Raw genomic sequence first — 23,071 nt, forward strand, 5'->3', positions numbered from 1 at the left:
GGATGTGTTAATTTCTGCAAGGTACAGAACGCAACGTGCGCACATGGCCTAACATTTATAATTGCCACAGTGGTAACAGCCCCTACAATTTGTGGGGGTGGGTGGAGTAGGCTTGTTTATTCCGTTTATTTTATTTTTTTTTCTCCAAGCCTTCTTTTCCCAATTTTCTATGCAAAACAATAATTGACACCAGCACCATTTTTTCATGTTTGTGATTAGGCAAGTGTGAATGAGGCCTAATACAAATTTAGAAAACAAAGGAGCTGAAGCCCTCAGTGGAACGCTGCACTTCTCCAACATGGAACATAGGCTCAGTGCAAAATCTATGAGCGGATTTCAGTCTGTGAAGACAGCAGTGTGTGTGTTTCAGGGCTTCTGTCAACTGTTTGTGGGATTGGTGGGGGTCTCAGCACCCAGACTCCCACCGATGAGGACTTCTTACATGCCAATGAAAGTTTTGTGAAAGTGCAGTTATTCTTTATTTAGTTCTATGAGATCTCACTGTTTGGGACAAAATTGACCATAAATTAGTGACAGCCCACTCCAATTAGCTAGAAGGTAAGACAAAGAGGTATTAGGCCGGAGTCACACTTGCGAGTGCCTCGCGTGTAACTCGCGCGAGTCTCTCATTGCATCACCCGGCTTGGCCGCACACTCTCCTGACAGGAGCGGGTCAGTTGCATGTATCTCTATGCAGCTGAGACGCTCCTGTCCGGAGAGTGTGCGGCCGTTACGGGTGATGCAATGAGAGACTCGCAAGTGTGACTCCGGACTTAAACGTAGTATAGACCATCTGATCCAAAAATACATTTTCATAACTAAAAAGAATTACTCCAAGTTGAAAGTGAATTTTTATTAAATACTCTATGTCACAATATATTGTTAATTCTTAGATGGTGCAGGAGGAACCCATTCCTCAATCTTCTTGCGAGTGGTAGAATATGGCACGTACTGTCCGGGAGTGGCACTCAGGTTGAATTGGTGATTCTCCCATGCATATTTCTGAACAGTAGGAGGATGAGTCGATGGTGGATCCTCCGTCATGCAATGCAGCCAGCGATGCCTAGTGTGAGATGGGAAAAAAAAAAGGAAATATTTGCTTAATATGCGATTTTCTGATGACTGATTCTTTTTAATCCATTCCTCATGGGGCCAATGGTGTTTTTGGTTATTGCTATCCCTTCCCTTTCTAAAGACCATAATGGTATGTTCACATGTGGCGTTTTCGTTGAGCCAAAACCTCCACTCCTGGCAGTAAAAATGTTTTTTCAGGCAAATTCTAAATACATTTGTCATATTGTATATTGTTCCAGTTTCTCATCAGTTTTAATGAGAAAACCGTTGCAAAACACTAAAAAAAAATATGATGCAGATTTATTTTAAAAAAGTTGCTGGGGAAGAAAAAAAAAAAAAAAAAAAAAAAGCACCCAAAAAGCCACATGTGACAATTTAATCACATACTATAATAATATTGCAATCTATAGGGAAGTTGACAGTCTATTAAGAAGCCCAGCCACAGGCTGGTCTTCATAGGATTACAAAGATGGTGGCTTCAGGTCCTTTAGTAAGCTGCCATAGTAGCCCATCTGCACTTCATGATCACAATGCAAGCGGGGCGATAGGCACCCAAACAGATGCTGATCACAACTATTTAAATGTTGCTCTCAGGAATGACAGCAGCATCTAAATGGCTGAACGTCAGCAAACTGAGCTATCTTCCGTCACTAGTTTCAGGCCGGTGTTAGCTGTACAAAGTGCCTGGCAGCGGCCAGATATGAAGTATGCTCCGCTCCTGAGTCCACTGCATATACGAGGTACAAGGACCTTAAATCAGTACGTTTAAAGGTCTGCTCAGTATTGGCTTAGAGGTCCAGTGGGTGGTCCTATTAGTGATTGGCAGCTCTCTGCACATACACCTATACAGTATATGTCACCAATACAATCGCTCACTGAAATCCAAAGCACAAAATCAGAGATTTCAATGAATAAATTAGAAGATATACTGCATTTTATCCCACAAAACTATGCATCAATCTAATTAGCCTCTGCTCTACATATCTGCAGAACAGGCTGTATTTAACAGTGACAGGGTCCCTCATGGCAGATTATGTTAAGACATTGTCATTATTGTCAAAGTAATAGATCAGTTCCCAGTGGACGTTTGCGGTGTCTCGTGTTAGATAATGTGCATTTAGGTGTAGAATTATCAATATAAAACTTAAGAACACTTAATGAAGAATACACTTTAACGTACAAAGTGAATCTTGAATTTCGTCCAAGTTTTTTGGGGTTTTTTTTTTTATATAACAGTTGAATTTTTTGTGGCTTTGCTACAGTGTTTCCCCGAAAATAAGACAGGGTCTTATTTTTTGCTCTGAAAAATGAGTTAAGGCATAATAATAATAATAATAATCGTTATTTCTATAGCGCCAACATATTCCGCAGCGCTTTACAATTCAGGAGGATCATATACAAACAAGTAACAGTTATAGAAAATACAATATTTAGAAGGAAAAAAGACAACCCTGCTCGTGAGAGCTTACAATCTGCAATGAGATGGGGGGGGACAAGGTACAATGCTTATTTACAATGACAATCCAGCCATCTCAAGGAAATGGGGGATAATGGCTTCCTGGACCAATTGGTTAGAGCCTTGAGATGCATTTGGGTGCCATGGAGTTTGATGTGGGGTTATGTTGTGAGAAGTTGTAGAGGGACTATGTGAATTGGATTTGATTAGGGAGTGTGATAGGCCGCCCTAAAAAGATGCGTTTTTAGGCTGTGTCTGAAGATGTGTAAGTTGTGATTTGTCCTAACTTCTTGGGGTAGAGCGTTCCAGAGGATTGGTGCAGCTCGGAAGAAGTCTTGGATCCGGGAGTGGGAGGTTCGAATTAGTGTGGATGTTAGTCAAATGTCATTTGCAGAGCTTAGGGAACGGGTAGGGTGATAGAGTAGACAGAGATGAGGGTGGAGATGTAGGGGGGTGCTGCACTGTGGAGAGCTTTGTGGGTGAGAACAAGCAGTTTGAATTGGATCATGTGATATATGGGCAGCCAGTGCAATGACTGGCACAGAGCAGAGGCATCCGAGTAGTGGTTAACCAGATAGGTGACCCTGGAAGCTGCATTAAGGATGGACTGTAGAGGAGAGAGTCTAGACAGGGGGAGACCAATTAATAGAGAGTTACAGTAGTCAGGGTGGGAGTGGATAAGGGAAGTTTTTTTTAATAATGGAGTAATGATAGAGTGTTTGAGGGAGGAAGGGAAGATACCAGAAGAGAGAGAGAGATTGAAGATTTTAGTTAGGTGAGTGGTGACAACCGGAGAGAGGGACTGGAGTAGGTGTGAGGGAAAAGGGATCAGTAGGGTAAGTGGTAGGACGAGAAGAGGAGAGGAGCCTGGAGACTTCCTCCTCTGTGACTGGGTCAAATGTGGAAAGTGAGCTGGGTGGGATTCACGCTTGGTGGCTGGGAGCTGATCTCTCATTTTCAGGGGATGTCGTATATTTTCCCATGGACAACGATCCACATTTATGCTTGAGCAAAAAGAAAAAAAAAAAATCAACATTCTGGAATATCAACATTTTTTGTTACTCCTATTACTGGTTCAGATGCAATTTTCTTATCTGATCTGCTATTCTCATGATGCAGACAGTCCCATAATGGTGGGTACATACCATATTTACAAAAGGTTTAAATTACCTGTTTACATTTATTATTCTCTATGTACTGCTAAGTTTACCCCCAAAAGAAAGCATTTGGTCTTTAATTCAGTGCCCCTGCAAATAGATGGTGTGGGATTATGCAATGTAGCAGGAGCAGTTCAGGTCTTCAATTGTTATGTTAAGCTGGGTTTACACACTGCAACATCGCAAAGGACATCGCTGTAACGTCACCGGTTTTGTGACGTAACAGCGACCTCCCTAAGTCTCTGCTAAGTCTCTGGTGAGCTGTCAAACCGGCAAACCTGGCCAACAACTCAACAGCGATCCGGACCTGCAGAGCGACCTAGCTGGTTGTTGGGGACGTTGATAAGCAGCCTTTTGAAAGGGAAGTTGCTAACAAAGTCGCTGAAAAGGATTCACACACTGAAACTTCATGCTGCACAGCGGGAAACAAAGGACCTAGGAATGGTCCTGAACGACTTGTAGCGATCAGCAACTTCCAGCAACTTCACAGCAGGGGCCAGGTCGCTGATAGGTTTCACACACTGCAACATCGCAAACAACATCGCTATTGCGTCACAAAACCGGTGACATTACAGCGATGTCGTTTGAGATCTTGCAGTGTGTAAACCCAGCTTTAGACACAGCCAGGGGACCTTGCAGAAAAGACAGAAGTTTTTTGTTTGTTTTTTTAAATTACCCCTGCTGTCTACTTGCCGACTGTCGTTCCTTCTTTACGCTGGCCACAAAGACCTCTTGGAGCGCTATATACTTAATATAAGCACTGGCAACGTTAATGTTTCTATAGGACCTAGTGATCACGATTGCAGGCAGGTGACTGCCAACATAGCAGAACTACTGGCTCCTATCAGATGCAGATCAGTTTTGGCAGTGACATTGTAGTGTGCAGTTTTCCTTTGTTATTGGGGCTCAAATGGATGCCCTACTTATAGTAGAAATTGCACAATAAAAACGGGAGAAAAAAAAATGATCCCCACAGATCTTTTACGATTTCCTAGGCACAAATTAAAAAAAACAAAAAGAAAAAACCCACTCTAAATCATTAGCGAAAATAAAACGTCTACACATACAAAATAATACAAAACACTATACCTGGTTAAATGCAAGGTGGAAAAACTAAATTAAATTATAGTATACACAACCACAGACAGGCCAGGTCATTTCAGGCCAGCTCATTAAGCAATTGATTCACATGCCTCTTATTTTCTTGCAAGTTCCACTCTAATTAAAAAAATATTGAATGCTTTATGCTCAACAAAATATTTGAGTCATTTGATGGAACAATGGGGACTACGAATCCTTCTCAGTACACAGCGTCTTTGCAGGTAAATTGAAATACTTAGTTGGTTTTCATGGGACTCCCTCTGCTGTCAAACTGAGCAAGTAATGATCTTTAAAAGGATTTTACCGCACATTTTTCACTAATTTGGAGACTTAATTAGCAGGAAACAGATAATTGGCCTTCCTAGGATTGTATGTAGAAATCCAAAACAAATCAATGTTATCATTTATGCCTTGACAAGTGCAAGTTATCAGGATTGAAACTCCCGAGGAATTTATATCCTAATTGTTATCTGCTACATTCTGTGTATGAATACTGTATAAATCATTAATATCCGCTGCTCATTAGCTTTATGAAGAGTTATCACTCACCATTCAGGGGGCACCATACTTCCATCTACATTCCAGTAGGTATATTTCCCATTCATCTCCATTGTATATTCTACCCATCGGTGACGTCCTGCAGGAAATAATAAGACATGCAAGACATTAAGAGTTAGAGACAAACCGAATTTCTTATTCTCCAAATAGCTAATCCTATCTACAGGAGATATAAATACTGCAGCACCGCGACTGGGTCATATCTGACCTTCATTGAGTACCATACTGTGTTTCACTAAAAATGAGCTCAACCCTGAAAAGTCCTAGCAGGAGTTTTCAGCCTTTACAAACACAGTAAGGCTTAAATATAAGCCCTACCCCGAAAATAAGCCCTATGTGTGGTTCAATATTGAAGTGTCCATTCAGCTAAAATAGTTAAAGAATACAGCAAGACACTTCATTATAGAAAGCAGACACCCCCAAAAGAGAGAAGACAGACCCCGCAATCACTCACAAGCCCACCATCTAGACGCTGTGGAACGCATCGAGGACCTGTGGTGGAACACGCATGCACAAAGTGATACTGTACTGATCCAGGGACCTGGGACACAGTGGAACGCATCGATACGTTCCATTGCAGGTCCTCTCTGTGTTCAACTGCAGGTCCTCACATACCACAGCGCTGCCGGCCAGAAGCAGTACGGTATCAGTGTGTGTGTGTGTGTGTGTGTGTGTGTGTGTGTGTGTGTGTGTTATGTTTCTGCGATCTGGTGTGTGTGTGTGTTGGCCAGAAGCAGGGGAAGACCGCTGTTGAGCACAAAAAGACTTGCTGGGAGCACTCTGTAGGATACAGGAGGATGGCAGATGTCCAAGGTCTGTTAAGTATCATTCTTATGGGGTTGCCTGCCTTTTTTTGGGGGTAGGCGTACCCGCAACCAAAAATAAAAGTTTCCCAAAAATAAGCATTACTTAAGCAATATTAATATTAAGACTGTTGTCTTATTTTCAGGGAAACACGGTATTTAGATTATTCATATAAACAAATCTAATAGAAAAAAAGGACATTTTTGGCATTAATGATTCTAAAACGTCCTAAATGGAAAACCACCATATTTGCCAACATCACATAACAAAAACCACAATTTATTTTTTTTTTTTACATTTTTTTTTTCTATTGCAATTCCTCAATTATAGGAAGGGTGTTGAAACTGAAAAATATTTTTTTTTTAGTAGTAATAATAGTAATACTACAAGACTACAGTATATAGCCAAAAAGGGACGAAGAGAAGTGTGATTTGCTTGCACTACAACTTTAAACAGGGCATCTTGCTTTTATACAGGTCCATAATTAATATTTGCCATTGATTTTAGAAGGGATGGCCATTGGGAATATTAAAGAGAAATCTTACCAAAAAAATAACGCTTGTCTTCAAAATATTTGTTGCCATATTTGTCAATTCCAACAAGTGCGCCAGTTTTCAGGTCAGTGGATCTACAAGGAGAGAGGGGAAAATAAGTTTATAGATTAATTTACCTGAATCGTAAACAATAGGATAAAGAGTTGCACACCAGTCACAATGTATAGGGAAATAATGAAAAGCAGAACTGCTATGGGAATACTAGACTGAAAAATACAATGGACTATCTGAAAAAAGTTAAACAAAAATGGTATGTGCATAACTGCTATGAATAATAGGAATGAGAGATGTTTAGCCATTGTATTGTATTGATCAATGCAAAGGAGCCCCAAAACCAAACGCCAAGGTAATCTCTATTTTTGGGGTCCCTTAACTTATGTGTAACCTCACCTGCAGTTAAAAAACTTGCTCTGCATAGGAAGCAAAGGACCAAGCTATATATGTGAAATAAGACACATGGCTATGGGTGGGGAAGGGTTCTCAGACAGAAAATGCATACTAATTAAAGAATGTACGTCTGGAACTCCATGGTGTGAATGTGCAAACTGCTAGGATTCCCCTCAATTTCTAGCGTGATTAGACAGTCACAAAACTTCAAGTATGTGATTTGCATACTTACGGGCACATGCCAACTCAATTTTCAATTATTTAAACAAGTGGATGAGAATCTAATTAGCAATGCGTGTTGTCACATGATTTCTCACTCCTGCTGAAATTAACAGGGCTGTGTAGTCGGTAAGCCAAACCTTTGACTCAGACTCCTCAATTTCCCTTGCACCGACTCCGACATATATTGCTTATATTTAAGTGAAAAATTTATTGTAGTGTAATGTGAACAGACATTTAATCATTGTTATGATACAATAATCAACATATTTAGATAGAACATAAAATATATTTATTGGAATACAACTTTAGAACACAAACTGTAATAAATTGTAAATATGTAATACACTATGTAATATAGATTACATATACTGTATATCTTGTGTGTATGTGTATGTGTATATGTATATACATATACACACATACATACATACATACACAAAGCAGGAAGGCCTACGGAGACACCATCACATGTTTCTCAACGCTGGCAGGAAACTAGCCAGGTCTTTCACCGGGAAGGAACAACCACGGGAAGGGCAGTATCCAGTCAAGGAGACCACCTATGGTATCCATCCACAGACAGCTATTTCGGGGTATTTGCCCCTCATCAGTGTGGAGTAGGAATCTGGCTAGTGGGAGCATTGCCTAGTAAAAGACTATGTGAGCAAGGATGGTTGACCTTAGTGGTGGATTTTGATCTCCCTGCGGAGACACTATCATGTGTTTCTCAACGCAGTGATTCTAGAGCAATGCCCCCTGGGAAATATTCAAAGCAATTGGAGACTGCCCTTCCCGTGGTTGTTCCTTCCCGGTGAAAGACCTGGCTAGTTTCCTGCCATCGTTGAGAAACATGTGATGGTGTCTCCGCAGGCCTTCTTGCTTTGAATATTTCCCAGGGGGCATTGCTCTAGAATCACTGCATTGAGAAACACGTGATGGTGTCTCCGCAGTGGTGGATGTTGATCTCTCTAAGGTCAACCATCCTTGCTCACATAGTCTTTTACTAGGCAATGCTCCCACTAGCAAGATTCCTACTCCACAAAACTAGAACACAAAAAAATAAATTGTAATATGTAATATACAGTGTGTGTGTGTGTATATATATATATATATATATATATATATATATATATATATATATATATATATATATATATATATATATATATATATATATATATATATTACACACACACACACGGCTAGAGAACAACCTCTCTACAGTAACTTAAGTTGGGGGCAAAGTTGTAACCACATAGGCAACATCTCTAACAATTTCCGGGTATAAAGGAATTGCCTCATGCACAGTCAGTTTTGATGAACGGTTGAATTTTTCTATTTCTTTGAGAGCAAGTAAAAAATTTTGCTGAAATCTGGTCAATCTGCTGCTATAGGAGATGGAATGAAATCTTTTTCCTTGCGGCAACGCTTTGCCTGCTCCATGTCATCCAAATATTTGTCAAAGTTAAACTCCTCATCTGATGAGGATGAAGATATGGCAGCAGTAGCACTGTCAGGACCCAAGTCCTCTTGCGCCTGGCAGTCCTGTAGCCGCTTATCCTAACTGCTACCTCAGTCAGAGCTTCTTTTCCTTTAGTATGCTGTTGATCATCAAGCAGTATACGATAACTTGGGTCCACATAAACAGCTGCCAGAAGAATTTTGTTTTCCAATAGCTGTATCTTTCTCCGTTTCATTGAAGCAGAAATGACATCTGCGATTAATCCTCCTCTTTGGGACAGGCAAAATAGCAAGTTCTTCCACTTCCTTATGAAAATGCCAGGAGTTAAATCCTCAGCTTGTAATTTTTTAGTCACGGTAAATGGGTGATTAAGCAATTCCTTCAATTCAGCCACCTGTGTCCATTGACCTTTATTTAGGGTTACCTGATGGTTCACCATATCTATAAGGCCCCTTTCACACGTCAGTGATTCTGGTACGTTTGTGCTTTTTTTTAAAACGTACCAGAATCACTGAGATACGCAGACCCATTATAATCAATGGGTCTGCTCACACATCAGTGATTTTCCACTGAACGCGTCTCCGTGCAGCGTGCACGTGTGGCCGTGATTCTGCACGGAGACATGTCAGTTTTTGTCTGGCATCACTGATGACCCACGGACCACACTGGTGTGATCCGTGTGTGATCAGTGAAACATGTGCCAGAAAATCACGGACATATTAAATATTCAAAATTTTCAACTTACCTTGCCTGCGATTCGCTGTGCCTGCTCCGCTCTCGGCAACTCCTGCCTGGCTCATGAATGTTCATGAGAGCAGGAAATGCTGACCAGGAAGTTAGTGCTGAGAGCGGTGAGCGGACGCTGGAGAGCCGAGGAGATCAGCACCATGGACAGCAGCAGTGAAGGCAGGTGAGTAACGTCCATATGCAATCACGGATTGCACATGGACAACCCACGTGTGCTGTGAATCACGGAACACGGAGGGACATGTGCGTGTTTTACATGTCAGTGAAGAACGTCAGTGTTTTTCACTGACGTGTGAAACGGGCCTAAGAAACGATTTTAGTTCAAGGAATCGCTCAATCATTAAATAAGTACTGCCCCACCGAGTGGCTTGATCAACAATTGCCCCTTTCCCAGCACGTTTCTTCAAGATGGAATCAATTTTAGGGGTTCTGGTGGCAATAACCAATTTCCTCACTTTTCCAATCAGATTTCCAGCATGTCCCTCTTGCAGACTATCTCTTATTGCCAGCTGCAGCATGTGCACAACACAGCACATGTGATAAATATGAAAGTGTTTTGAAGCAGCTTCAACAAGATCTAATCCTAAAGTATCATTTTGCTGTTCTTCTGTTGTAATATCTGTTTGTTCCTCAGTTACATGAACAGCACTGTGGCCTTCCATCTCTAACATACTGAATCCTAAATTTTCTTCTAGCTGTTCATTACTCTCATTCATCAGTTTAATTGTACTTCTGTTTGAAGCATTGTCCGTTACAATAGCAAGAATCTGTTCTTTTTTGAATTTGTAATCTTGCAGAACTTTTTCCACTAAGGCCTGGAGAAACTGGCTGGTGTGATGAGCTTTAGTATCTTTTACTGTCAGTGTCTTGCTAACAATTTCTTTGTTGTCACAAATATATCGAACATTGATGGCAAAATAATTCAGTGAAATGCAGTGACTCTGGGCATCCCAGCAAAGGAAATGGGTTTCAAGATATGACATTCAGGCACAGCGTTTTGTGAGGATCTGTTTTTGGGCTCAAAAAAAGATCCTCACAAAGGATGAGCATGTCAGTTTGTGTGGTGTTTTTCTAATCTGCTTTTGCTATTGAAAACATTATCTATGAGCTCAAAAACCTTTCAGGAGATGAAGTTTTTTAAAAACCTGATCTGCTTTTGCAGCTGAAAAATGTATCCTCAAAAAAACGCAGCAAAAAGCTGTGTGTGAATGCAGCCTTAGGCCCTGTGCGCACTTACCGGTTTTTCCCACGGATTTCCTGCGGTTTTGCTGCATGTTTCACTGCAGAAAATGTTCATAACATCTCTGCAGTGAATCACCAGCAAAACCAATGGAAAAAAAAAATGCTGTGCGCACTATGTGGAATTTGACAGCTGCATGTTTTGCTGCGGGATTCCTGCAGCAAAAACAATTGCATGTCACTTCTTTTCCGCACGTCGCTGCGGGATTTCACTCCATTAATAATAATAATAATAATAATAATTGTATTCATTTATATAGCGCTATTAATTCCACAGCACTTTACATACATTGGCAACACTGTCCCCATTGGGGCTCACAATCTAGAGTCCCTATCAGTAGGTCTTTCAAGTGTGGGAGGAAACAGGAGTACCCGGAGGAAACCCACGCAAACACGGGGAGAACATACAAACTCCTTGCAGATGTTGTGCTTGGTGGGATTTGAACCCAGGACCCCAGCGCTGCAAGACTGCAGTGCTAACCACTGAGCCACCGTGCCGCCCACGCAATGTAATCGTGAAATCCCGCAGGGAATAACGCAGGCAGCAAATTCTGTGCGGTTCATTGCGTTTTCCTGCGTTATTCCCTCCGGTATTTAGCGGTTTACCTGCGGTAATGTACATCGCTTGCCTGCGGTTTGCAGGGAAGTGATGTCATTATGACAGGAAGAGGAAGCGGAGCAGAGAGTAAACACACACATCACAGACATAGAACACAGACATATAGAATACACATAGAAAGCAAACGGAAATATAGAAAAAGAAAAAAAAAAAAACACGTGGGCTCCGCCGTATTTTTACCTTCCAGCCGAGGTAAGCACACAGCGGCGGCTCGGTATTCTCAGGCTGGGGAGGGCGAGGGGCAGGGTTAATGTCCCCCGCCTCCCGCAGCCGAGAATATCAGCCGCAGCTGCCCCGGGACTGTCGCATCCATTATGCGGCAGTACCGGAGTGTCCCCAGCTCTTCCTGCTGCTGTGATGCAGTGGCAGACAGGGTAATAAGGAGTTAATGTCGGCGGATCGCCACCACTAAGTCCAGGCTTGATCATGGCAGCGTCTATGAGACAGCTGACATGATCAACCCGTAAGTAAAGTGAAAAAAACACACACACCGAAAAATCCTTTATTTTAAATAAAACACAAAAAAGCTCCTGGTTCACCCGTTTATTAATCCCCCCCCCGAAACACACAGCTCCGGCGTAATCCACGTCCTGCGATGCTTGCATCCAGACGCGACTGACACACAGTGCTGAATGAATGCAGCCTCGCAGGGAGCCTGCAGAGGTAATTACAGGGCATTTCCCACGGCCGGCAATGTGAACTCACTACCGACCGTGAGAAATGCAGCGTGTGCTCACAGGGATTCTCTGTCTATCTATCCCTCTATCTCTCTATTTATCTATCTGCTATCTAGGAAGGAAATAACTTTTTTTTCCAATGTGCTTTATTGCATTGAATGCATTAAAGCACATGTACCAATCTGCAGGCGGCAAAACTGCGGCAATACCGCGAACAATACCGCGGTAAAACCGCAGCAAAACGCGGCAAACCGCATGCGGTTTTCGGGTGCGGTTTGACGCGTTTTTTTACCGCGAGTGCGGTAATCTTTCAGTGCCTGTGGAATGTTCTTGAGAAAATTCCGTTTTCCAGTGCGTACAGGGCCTTAGATCAGGAATAGAAAATCCATTTATAGGACATTTCATAACTTTCCCAAATTCCTATGAAAAAATGTTCAGCACATTCTGCATTGAACTGCTGTACCCAATTTATTATATATTTTAGGAGTCGGAGTCGGTCTATTTTATACTGACTTCGACTCCACCAAAATCAGCACCGACCCCGACTCCACAGCCCTGGAAATTAGCGGTGAATTCGGTCAACGCTGCACACTGTAATGATTCAGCAGTCTGAGGTAACCTGAGGTGACTGCAGACATTTCTCTTGAGCCTGGAAAACTCCTTTAATGACCAGGCCTAATTTAGCATTAACGCACACATTGCAGCATTACAGGAAATATATTATATATACAGTGTATACACATGAGGGCTGCTGATAAGTCTTGGGCTTTGTGATCTTTTTTTCTTTCTATGGTAACGAATGTTACATCACAGGAAAGCCTTATGTGTCTAATCTATGTTTTCAAAATGTTGTGTTTGTTTCTTATGGCAACAGTGTTCTACGCACGCGGAAAAACATTATGGCAGAGTCTAACGCGATATTTCCCCCAACTGAGAGCAGAGGAGTGATAAAATTCTTGTTTCTGCAAGGAAAGTCCACAGAGGATATTCATGGTGATATGTCGCAGACATTGGGGGATTAGTGCCCTTCATAGTCCACAGTTAAGAACTGGATTTCCAAATTTAAACCGGGCCACTTCAGCACCAATAATGAGGAACGTCCTGGACGACCGAGAGTGGTTGTTGTTCTGGAGATCGTCCATACTGTGCACAATCTCATACTGAAGAATCAACGCAATAACAGATATCATGGGGATTTCCCATGAACGAGTTTGTGTCATTATCCATGAACATTTGGACGAAGCTATCTGCAAAGTGGGTCCTCCAATGTTTGACAACAGATCAGAGAAGCATGGGAGTGAGAACTTCCTGATCCATTTGTCAGCGTTTCCGGACTGATAAGAACTTCCTGGATCGACTGGTCACTATGGATAAGACCTAGATTTATTTGTATGACCCTGAAAACAAGGAGCAGTCAAAAGAGTGGAGGCACAGTGGTTCTCCTCATCCAAAGAAGTTCAGGGTGCAAAAATCAGCCACTCAGGCAATGGCGTCTGTTTTCTGGGATAAGGAGGGTGTGCTGCTAGTGGACTACCTTCAAAAGGGTTCCACAATCAATGTAAAGTATTACATTAAAGTTTTGGACCAATTGAAGGCAGCTCTGAAGGCCAAAAGGCGCGGTAAGCTGTCCATAGGAATCTTGTTCCTGCAAGACAACGCCTCCGTTCATACTGCACAAGCAACCACAGCAAAACTGGCTGAGCTGGGCTTCCAACTGGTTGACCACCCACCTTATTCATCAGATCTAGCTCCCTCCGACTATTATCTGTTTCCAAACTTTAAGAGACACCTCAAGGGTGGAAATTTCACACCATTTCTAATGCCATGGCTGCTACAGATGCCTTGTTTGAGCCACAACAGAAATTCTTCTTTTTGCTAGCCTTACAGAACTTGGAATACCGATGTAAGAAGTGTGCTGACATCAGTGGAGAATATGTGGAATAAATGTAAAGTAGTACTACTACTACTATTATCATCATCATCATCATCATCATCATCATCATCATCAAATACCTCCACTTAGAAATGTAGTATAGTTCTCTTGATATAGAAATGTTTCTTACCTCATGTGCAGGACATTTTAGCTTGGGTATCCATGGTTACGTCCATTCATAGTGACAGTTAGTTGCTCATGGTTGATACGTAAGCTGCAATGCCCTGCACTTGAAGTATGAGACACAGCGAATCAGAAGAACTATACCATATTTCTAATTGGAGGTATTTGCTAACATTGTTATTATGACACCTACTACATATTGGGATAGGTTCTTGGAGATGGAAATACCATTTGGCAACATATCTCAGACGACACGCACCTATATAAGTCTACATGAAGCTTTATTACATTAGTAAAATAACAAAAAAAGTGGGGTTTCTTTGAGTTGCCAAACTCAGAGCCATTAGTTAAACATTCTATATATCGAGCTACAGTGCCTACAAGTAGTATCCAACCCCCTGCAGATTTAGCAGGTTTACACATTCGGAATTAACTTGGCATTGTGACATTTGGACTGTAGATCAGCCTGGAAGTGTGAAATGCACTGCAGCAAAAAAGAATGTTATTTTTTTTTTTTTTTTTTTAAATTGTGAAAAGTTTATTCAGAGGGTCATTTATTATTCAACCCCTCAAACCACAAGAATTCTGTTTGATTCCCCTAAAGTATTAAGAAGTATTTCAGGCACAAAGAACAATGAGCTTCACATGTTTGGATTAATTATCTCTTTTTCCAGCCTTTTCTGACTAATTAAGACCCTCCCCAAACTTGTGAACAGCACTCATACTTGGTCAACATGGGAAAGACAAAGGAGCATTCCAAGGCCATCTGAGACAAGATCGTGGAGGGTCACAAGGCTGGCAAGGGGTACAAAACCCTTTCCAAGGAGTTGGGCCTACCTGTCTCCACTGTTGGGAGCATCATCCGGAAGTGGAAGTCTTATGGAACTACTGTTAGCCTTCCACGGCCTGGACAGCCTTTGAAAGTTTCCACCCGTGCCGAGGCCAGGCTTGTCCAAAGAGTCAAGGCTAACACAAGGACAACAAGGAAGGAGCTCCGGGAAGATCTCATGGCAGTGGGGACATTGGTTTCAGTCAATACCATAAGTAACGTACTCCACCGCAATGGTCTCCGTTCCAGACGAGCCCGTAAGGTACCTTTACTTTCAAAGCGTCATGTCAAGGCTCGTCTACAGTTTGCTCATGATCACTTGGAGGACTCTGAGACAGACTGGTTCAAGGTTCTCTGGTCTGATGAGACCAAGATCGAGATCTTTGGTGCCAACCACACACGTGACGTTTGGAGACTGGATGGCACTGCATACGACCCCAAGAATACCATCCCTACAGTCAAGCATGGTGGTGGCAGCATCATGCTGTGGGGCTGTTTCTCAGCCAAGGGGCCTGGCCATCTGGTCCGCATCCATGGGAAGATGGATAGCACGGCCTACCTGGAGATTTTGGCCAAGAACCTCTGCTCCTCCATCAAGGATCTTAAGATGGGTCGTCATTTCATCTTCCAACAAGACAACGACCCAAAGCACACAGCCAAGAATACCAAGGCCTGGTTCAAGAGGGAACAAATCAAGGTGTTGCAGTGGCCTAGTCAGTCTCCTGACCTTAACCCAATTGAAAACTTGTGGAAGGAGCTCAAGATTAAAGTCCACATGAGACACCCAAAGAACCTAGATAACTTGGAGAAGATCTGCATGGAGGAGTGGGCCAAGATAACTCCAGAGACCTGTGCCGGCCTGATCAGGTCTTATAAAAGACGATTATTAGCTGTAATTGCAGACAAGGGTTATTCCACAAAATATTAAACCTAGGGGTTGAATAATAATTCACCCACACTTTTATGTTGAAAATGTATTAAAATTTAACTGAGCAACATAACTTTTTGGTTTGTAAGATTTATGCATCTGTTAATAAATCCTGCTCTTGTTTGAAGTTTGCAGGCTCTAACTTATTTGCATCTTATCAAACCTGCTAAATCTGCAGGGGGTTGAATACTACTTGTAGGCACTGTATATGAGGGCTTAATTTTTAACATGAGAAGATGTAGTTTTCATTTCATTCATCACTTTTAGGAGGTAGAATGAACAAAGAAAAACATTGCTCATTATGGTTGGAAAAAATAATTCAGAATTATATCTCTTCTTCCAGAGACAACACTATGTGAGAGCTTACTTTTCACTTATACCAATTTTGGGTACATAGGACTGTTTGGTCACTTTTAATCCATTTTTTTGGGGATGTCAGATATACAAAAACATTTATTTTTTATTTTTCCGCCACTATAAAGGTCAAATAATAATAAAGTTTAATAATACTGGTTGATATGACTACAGTATTTTACACATGTTTTTGAACAGCCCACGTGCTTTAAAGGGAACCTGTCATCAGGAATTTGGCTTTCAACCTAAACGTTTCCCCCTCTGCAGCTCCTGGGCTGCATTCTAGGAAGGTTTTTGTACTTTTTGTGCCCCTTTTTAAACCAAAATAAACACTTTATAAACTTTTACCTTTCTGTTTGAAAATCTTGTTAATTTTCCATGGGGGCGGGCCGTGTGGCGTCCGTTGCTGTAGCTTACGCCGTCCCCCATGCTCCAAATCATGCCTCATAACGCCGCCCACTGCGCCGAGGTCCCGTGCACGCCGGGACACCTAGTGACGTGGTCGCATGCACGAGAGTATGGGCGGCGCTGTGATTGCATCGCAAGTGCGCGCCCATACTCTCGTGTGCGCGCTCTCCCCTCTGTACGTCGCTCAGATCCTCTGCTTCTCCTGTGCTCCGCTCCTCCCATCTATTTCCTGCTGCAGGGTACGATGGGAAGGAGGTGACGTCGGGCCGGCGCAGAACGCTGGAGGCAGTGGGGGAAAGGGCGGGCACGAGAGTATGGGCGGGCACTTGCGATGCAATCACAGCGCCGCCCATACTCTCGTGCATGCGACCACGTCACTAGGTGTCCCGGCGTGCACGGGACCTCGGGCGCAGTGGGCGGCGTTATGAGGCATGATTTGGAGCATGGGGGACGGCGTAAGCTACAGCAACGGACGCCACACGGCCCGCCCCCATGGAAAATTAACAAGATTTTCAAACAGAAAGGTAAAAGTTTATAAAGTGTTTATTTTGGTTTAAAAAGGGGCACAAAAAGTACAAAAACCTTCCTAGAATGCAGCCCACGAGCTGCAGAGGGGGAAACGTTTAGGTTGAAAGCCAAATTCCTGATGACAGGTTCCCTTTAAACTTTTCAAGCACATATAATTAATGCTTTGGAATATTGATTGCAGTGAAAATCAGTACATAACCATTAGGTTTTATTACTTTTGGAGAAAAATAAATATATCACATTTTGGTCCCCTTGCAGTAATGCTGCCCTGTGTCCCTTCCAATGATAATGTCCCCCATCCTGTGCCCCTTCCTGGCACAACGTCCCCCATCCTGTGCCCCTTCCTGGCACAACGTCCCCCATCCTGTGCCCCTTCCTGGCACAACGTCCCCCATCCAGTGCCCCTTCCTGGCACAACGTCCCCCATCCAGTGCCCCTTCCTGGCACAATGTCCCCCATCCAGTGGCCCTTCCTGGCACAATGTCCCCCATCCAGTGGCCCTTCCTGGCACAATGTCCCCCATCCAGTGGCCCTTCCTGGCACAATGTCCCCCTTCCTGGCACAATGTCCCCCTTCCTGGCACAATGTCCCCCTTCCTGGCACAATGTCCCCCTTCCTGGCACAATGTCCCCCTTCCTGGCACAATGTCCCCCACACTGGACACCTTCCGGGTGTAATGTCCCCATAACGTTATAATGCCCCCCTCCAGAGCCCATCCTGTAATAATGTTCCCCATTCTGTTGTTTTTCTGTAACACATTAAAAAAGTAAATAATTATTCTCACCTTACCCCACACCCACCATGACCTCTTCTATACTCGGTGCAGAGGCTGGCAGCTGATGTCTTCTGCATTCTGGCAATGCATGACATCACTACTATGCACTACCAATGACTGGCATGCTGAAGTCAGCTGCCAGCCTCTGACTAGCCAGCTGAGTTTATTGCAGTGCATGAACCCAGTGGGTCTCTGTTCCACAATACATTTCAGAGGAGTGTGAGACCACAGACGTACACTTAGATGAAATAGGTGTAGGGACTGGCTTCAAAGCACTCCCCCGCATGAGCCTGATCGCAGTCATACCATGTGCAATCGTTATGCCCCTGCTTGGGGCTAATTGTATTAAAGGGAACCTGTCACCAGAATTTTCGCTATTAAACTAAAAGAATCCTCTTCTGCATTATTATTATTTACATAGATGAGGCCGCCGCCCACATCTTCCACAGTGGTCCTGAAGTCTCGCGCATGTGCAGTGACACTAACGCGGGACTGAGCAGTTATCAAATCGTGAGCGCTGGTGAGGTTATTGCGCAGGGGCGAGATTATGGGCGGCGCTGTGAAGGTCATCACCAGCGTCATCAAAGTACCTGCCCATAAACTCACGCCTGCGCAATAACATTACCGGCGCTCGCGATTTGAAAACTGCTCAGTCCCGCGATAGTGTCACTGCACATGCGCGAGACTCCTGGAGCACTGCGGAAGATGAGGGCGGTGGCCTCATCTATGTAAATGGACACTGGGGGACACCAAACAGCGGCAGGAGGGGGGATAACAGACAAAATACAGCCCGCCCACGGGGCCAGCAAACCTCATTACCATAGCAAAAGGTAATATTTTATAAAGTTATGTAGGTCTGAAAGGGGGGCCAGTAGCAAGATGAACCTCTCTAGAATGCAGCCCAGGAGCTGCAGAAGGGGATTCTTTTAGTTTAATTGCGAACATTTTGGTGACAGGTTCCCTTTAAACATCCATCTGATGTCCATATGCAAAATGGGTGAGAACACTTACAAGCAAGGCAATGTGCTAGTTCATATGAACATTTTTACACATAGTTGATCTGCATGTAAAAACTGCAACACACACTGTTCTGATCTGAATCCCTGATCAGACTTGTTCATTAAAGTCAATGGGTGCACAAAAAATTGGATCAAACAAGGGATTACATGTAATTAAGAAATGAGCGGCAGCAGCAGCAGCTCTCCCTTTCAGTTGATTATTTATATGTCCGATAGCAGGGAGAGAAGCTGCAGGGGCTCGCGTGATGTAATAACCACACGTGAGCCCCGACACTGCAGGAACGGCGCCAGCACAGGAGGGGAGTATAAGCTTTTATTATTTTAATGGGGAATGAGAAGGGGTTGCATGAGTAGTGGAAGACTCCTATCAAGTATACCTATACTTTGAGGTGACATGTCATAATAAGCTGTTGGGTATATATGAGGAATAACTATTTCGACCATTATATCACCTATATCCTGTAGTTTAGTCGTTTTCCCCTTTTACACTAGAGGCATCAGCATTTTCTATGTGCGATCTCCTCCCCCCACGCATAGACTTATATAGGCCAAGGCCCTGTGCGCACTAAAAACTGACTTTAAGGAAAAAGCAGACCCTCTGAAAGAATCCCGCACCTACAGTAAAAAAAAAAGCACCAAAGCCGCAACTAAATCGCCATGCAGTTTTGCTGCGAATTGGTGTGGTTTTGGTGAGGATTTAACACTGGTGTGCCGCAGTTTTTCCACAGGTTAGTCCCTGCGGGTTTTTACTATTATCTATGGCAAAAACCGCAGGTACCTGCAGAAAAGAAGCGACATGCACATTAATTTCGCAGCGGAAATTCCACGGGTAAATCCGTGGGTATAAAGAAACCACGCAGTGTGCGTACAGCATTTTTTTATGCCTATAGGTTTTGCTGGGGAATGACTGCAGAAATGTTTAGACACATTTTCTGCGGTAAAGCTGCAGCGTGCGCACAGGGCCTAAAGGTGTATTTTGTTCCCTCGGTGTAGAAAGATTTGAACAGTTTTCAGAGTGAACGATCAGTGCAGGGAGACAAAAAGTCAGGTAACCAAAGAATATTGTGTTACTACTATAGGGGCAGAGATGGATACACACGAGTTAGAGCAAGGAGGGGTCATTTTATATTTAGTATTGAAACCATCTATGCCTCTTGTAAATTTAGAGGCTGAACAATCCCAGTTAAAGGCTTGTCCTCAATGTCAAAAGTGGTTTAAAAAAAATTTAAAAAAAATGTAAAATTGTGAAGTAACGCCATTGAAATCTCATTGTTCTCTCTTCATTATTTAAAGTGGACCCCTGTCACCAGGTCAAAAGTGACCAGTTTTTGAGTCCACAACATGGTTTCAGTGACCAGGGCCTTTTAAGTTAATGTTAATTTTGATGGATTGTACTACTGGCGTTTCTCACAGGGTAATAATGCAGAGCAGCCTAAAGACTCACACCCCCCCCCCCCCCCTAGGTAACACTATAAATGTTAGCACTAAAAATAAAAGGCCTGTATGTCTGGGACTGTATAAAGAAATATGAAAAAAAAAAAGCAAAACCACATACTCAGGGAAGCATGAACTGGCCACTTTAGACAGGGGACACTTATCTGATCTGTCTGATTCTTTAGGCAAGTCCTTGGCAGTCATGTCCAGCACATTTGTGTGTATTGAAGAGAATCTGTCACCTGGTTTTTGCTACCTAATCAAAGAGCAGCGCAATGTATAGACAGAGAAATACAAAAGTACATACAGCTCACCAGGTAACTGAATGTGAGTGCGGTGCTCGGAAGCCTGGACTAACATGAAACCAAAGGATAGCGCAAATCCAGCATCCGCTTGGTTAAAAATAGGATGTAATGAAAAATAATTAAAAATCCATAGAAAACATGATGACAGCCAGTGAGGACACATGTGAGGATACATGTCCTCACTGGCTGTCATGTTTTCTATGGATTTTTAATTGATTTTCATTAAAGCCTATTTTTAACCAAGCGGATGCTGGATTTGCTCTCTCCTTTAGTGGAGACAGAGACCCTGATTTCAGTTATGCGTTACATAATGGGTTGTTTGTTATAGTTTGCATAATTCACTGTTTCACCAGCTTAGATCACTAGTATACCTGCTGCCACGTAGTCCTCCATATTCATGAGCTTTATATCACCCCATTCACACCATGATTAGCAGATTTCTCCCCATGCAGTGTAGCCAGAAAGCTGACAATCAGTGGTGTGAATGGGGTTATACAGAGATCAGCATTGAGAGAACTGGTAGATCTGCAGCAGATAAAACTGGGATTTTATTAAAACTGCCTCAATCTGGAATCAAACGTTTCTCTGTGACACTACAGTATGAGGTAGCAAAAACAATGTGACAAATTCCCTTTTAGCACTGAATTCTTGGCCTGACAGCAAGTCTACAGATCTGCAGTATGAGCACAAGTGTATTCAGGCACTCCAATATGATATAGAGCAAAAATGGATTTAAAATAGTAAATCCAGTATATGCAGATTATAGAGACCCACAGTGACATCTGCATGGATCATTATGCAGCTACATCAGCAGGTGGGCAGGAAGCAAATAATCGCCACCATAATATGAATATAAAACTTTCCTTAAGCCCTGTTCTCACTAAAGCTCAGGCCACAAAACAAAAAAATAAATTATCCCCCTTCCCCACCGCCAAGGTATTCCATAAAATACTGTGGTAGACTTTTCTGCTGTAAGTCAATGGGGTCTTCCAAGCCTTAAGAGACCTGACTGACAGCAGAGCAGTATTACAAGATGGCACAGCACATTAATGAATGTCATAAAGCAGTCAGTGTCCACCGTCCCAGTGTGTACAGTGCTGTGGGGAGGGAGGCTGGAGCGGAGCAGCGTACAGCCGCACACAGCACTGCAAGGTGACAGCCAAGGTGGAAGGGACAGGAATGCCTGCTGCACAGGACGTAACCCGCCGGAGCCTACACGAATCCGCACACACTACCTCAGAATTTGCCAGAAAGACCCGGTAAGTCCGCCGTGCCCCCGGATCTGTTGCAGTGCCCTCCGAACTAATTGTATGTACTCCGCCATCTTGCGCCCGGCTGTGGCAGCACGGTGCACCTCACAAAGTGCTCCGGCCGGAAACTGGCGCTACGGAGATGCAGTTCCACTGAGCAGACGCTGGCACCTGGTGACGTCACCTGTGCTCTCCATTAGTGCAGCCTGCCCACACAGCCCCCTGATCCCACTGGGAACATTACAACGGCTTGATGACAATCCAGTCCTCCTTACTAAAGGCTTCACACATACACGAAGTCTGCAGCATGTACAAGAGAAAATCTGCCCCATTATGTGACTTAGCTTTCAATTTTGTTAAGCATATCATCACACATTATCAGTAAAAGTACCCGTAAAATATTGTGGTTAAGGGGTAATTTTATATATATATATATATATATATATGTACTAGAAGGTGGCCCGATTCTACGCATCGGGTATTCTAGAATTTAAGTATTGTGTAGTTCATGTATGATTTTTGTTATAGATTTTATATATATATATATATATATATATATATATATATATATATATATATATATATATATGTTGTTGTGTGTAGTTACCAAGTGTTTGTGTAGGGGCTGTACATGTTCTGGGTGTTGTCTGGGTGTGGCGGGGGGTGAGAGCGGTGTTGTATGTGTGTTGCGTTGTTTGTGGAGCGCTGTGTGTCTGTCGCGCTGTGTGTGTGTGTGTGTGTGTGTTGCGCGGTTTGTGTGTGTGTGGTGTGTTTTGGGGGAGGTATGTTTTGTGCAATGTGTGTGTTGTGCGGTATGTGCGTATATTTATGTATGCCGCGGTGTTTGTGTGTTGGGTGTTGTGTGTGTGCAGCGTTGTCTGTGTGTGTGGGTGTCTGTGTATGGCGGTGTTTGTGGTTCCCTGTGTGTGTGTGTGTGTGTGTTGGGGGGAGGTGTGCACCTCCCATCGTGCTCCATCCCCCATGCTGCGCACCTCCCATCGTGCTCCAACCCCCATGCTGCGCACCCCCCATCGTGCCCCATCCCCTATGCTGCGCACTCCCCATCGTGCTCCATCCCCCATGCTGCGCACCCCCCATCGTGCTCCATCCCCCATGCTGCGCACTCCCCAT

General features: G+C 43.3%; 1 protein-coding gene across 1 annotated transcript; it reads right to left on the reverse strand.

Moving 5' to 3' along the window:
- Positions 1 to 838: 838 nt before the first annotated feature.
- Positions 839 to 22,073, reverse strand: NDUFA12 (NADH:ubiquinone oxidoreductase subunit A12). The gene is made up of 4 exons (XM_075342444.1): positions 21,926 to 22,073; positions 6,696 to 6,778; positions 5,338 to 5,425; positions 839 to 1,063 (listed from the first exon to the last, which is right to left on the reverse strand). Exons 1-4 carry the CDS (start codon positions 22,012 to 22,014, stop codon positions 883 to 885), a joined length of 441 nt encoding a protein of 146 aa, XP_075198559.1. The 5' UTR covers positions 22,015 to 22,073; the 3' UTR covers positions 839 to 882.
- Between the last annotated feature and the right edge of the window lie 998 nt (positions 22,074 to 23,071).

This window comes from Anomaloglossus baeobatrachus, chromosome 4 (assembly GCF_048569485.1).
Source record: "Anomaloglossus baeobatrachus isolate aAnoBae1 chromosome 4, aAnoBae1.hap1, whole genome shotgun sequence".
In the NCBI taxonomy this organism is placed as follows: Eukaryota; Metazoa; Chordata; class Amphibia; order Anura; family Aromobatidae; genus Anomaloglossus; species Anomaloglossus baeobatrachus.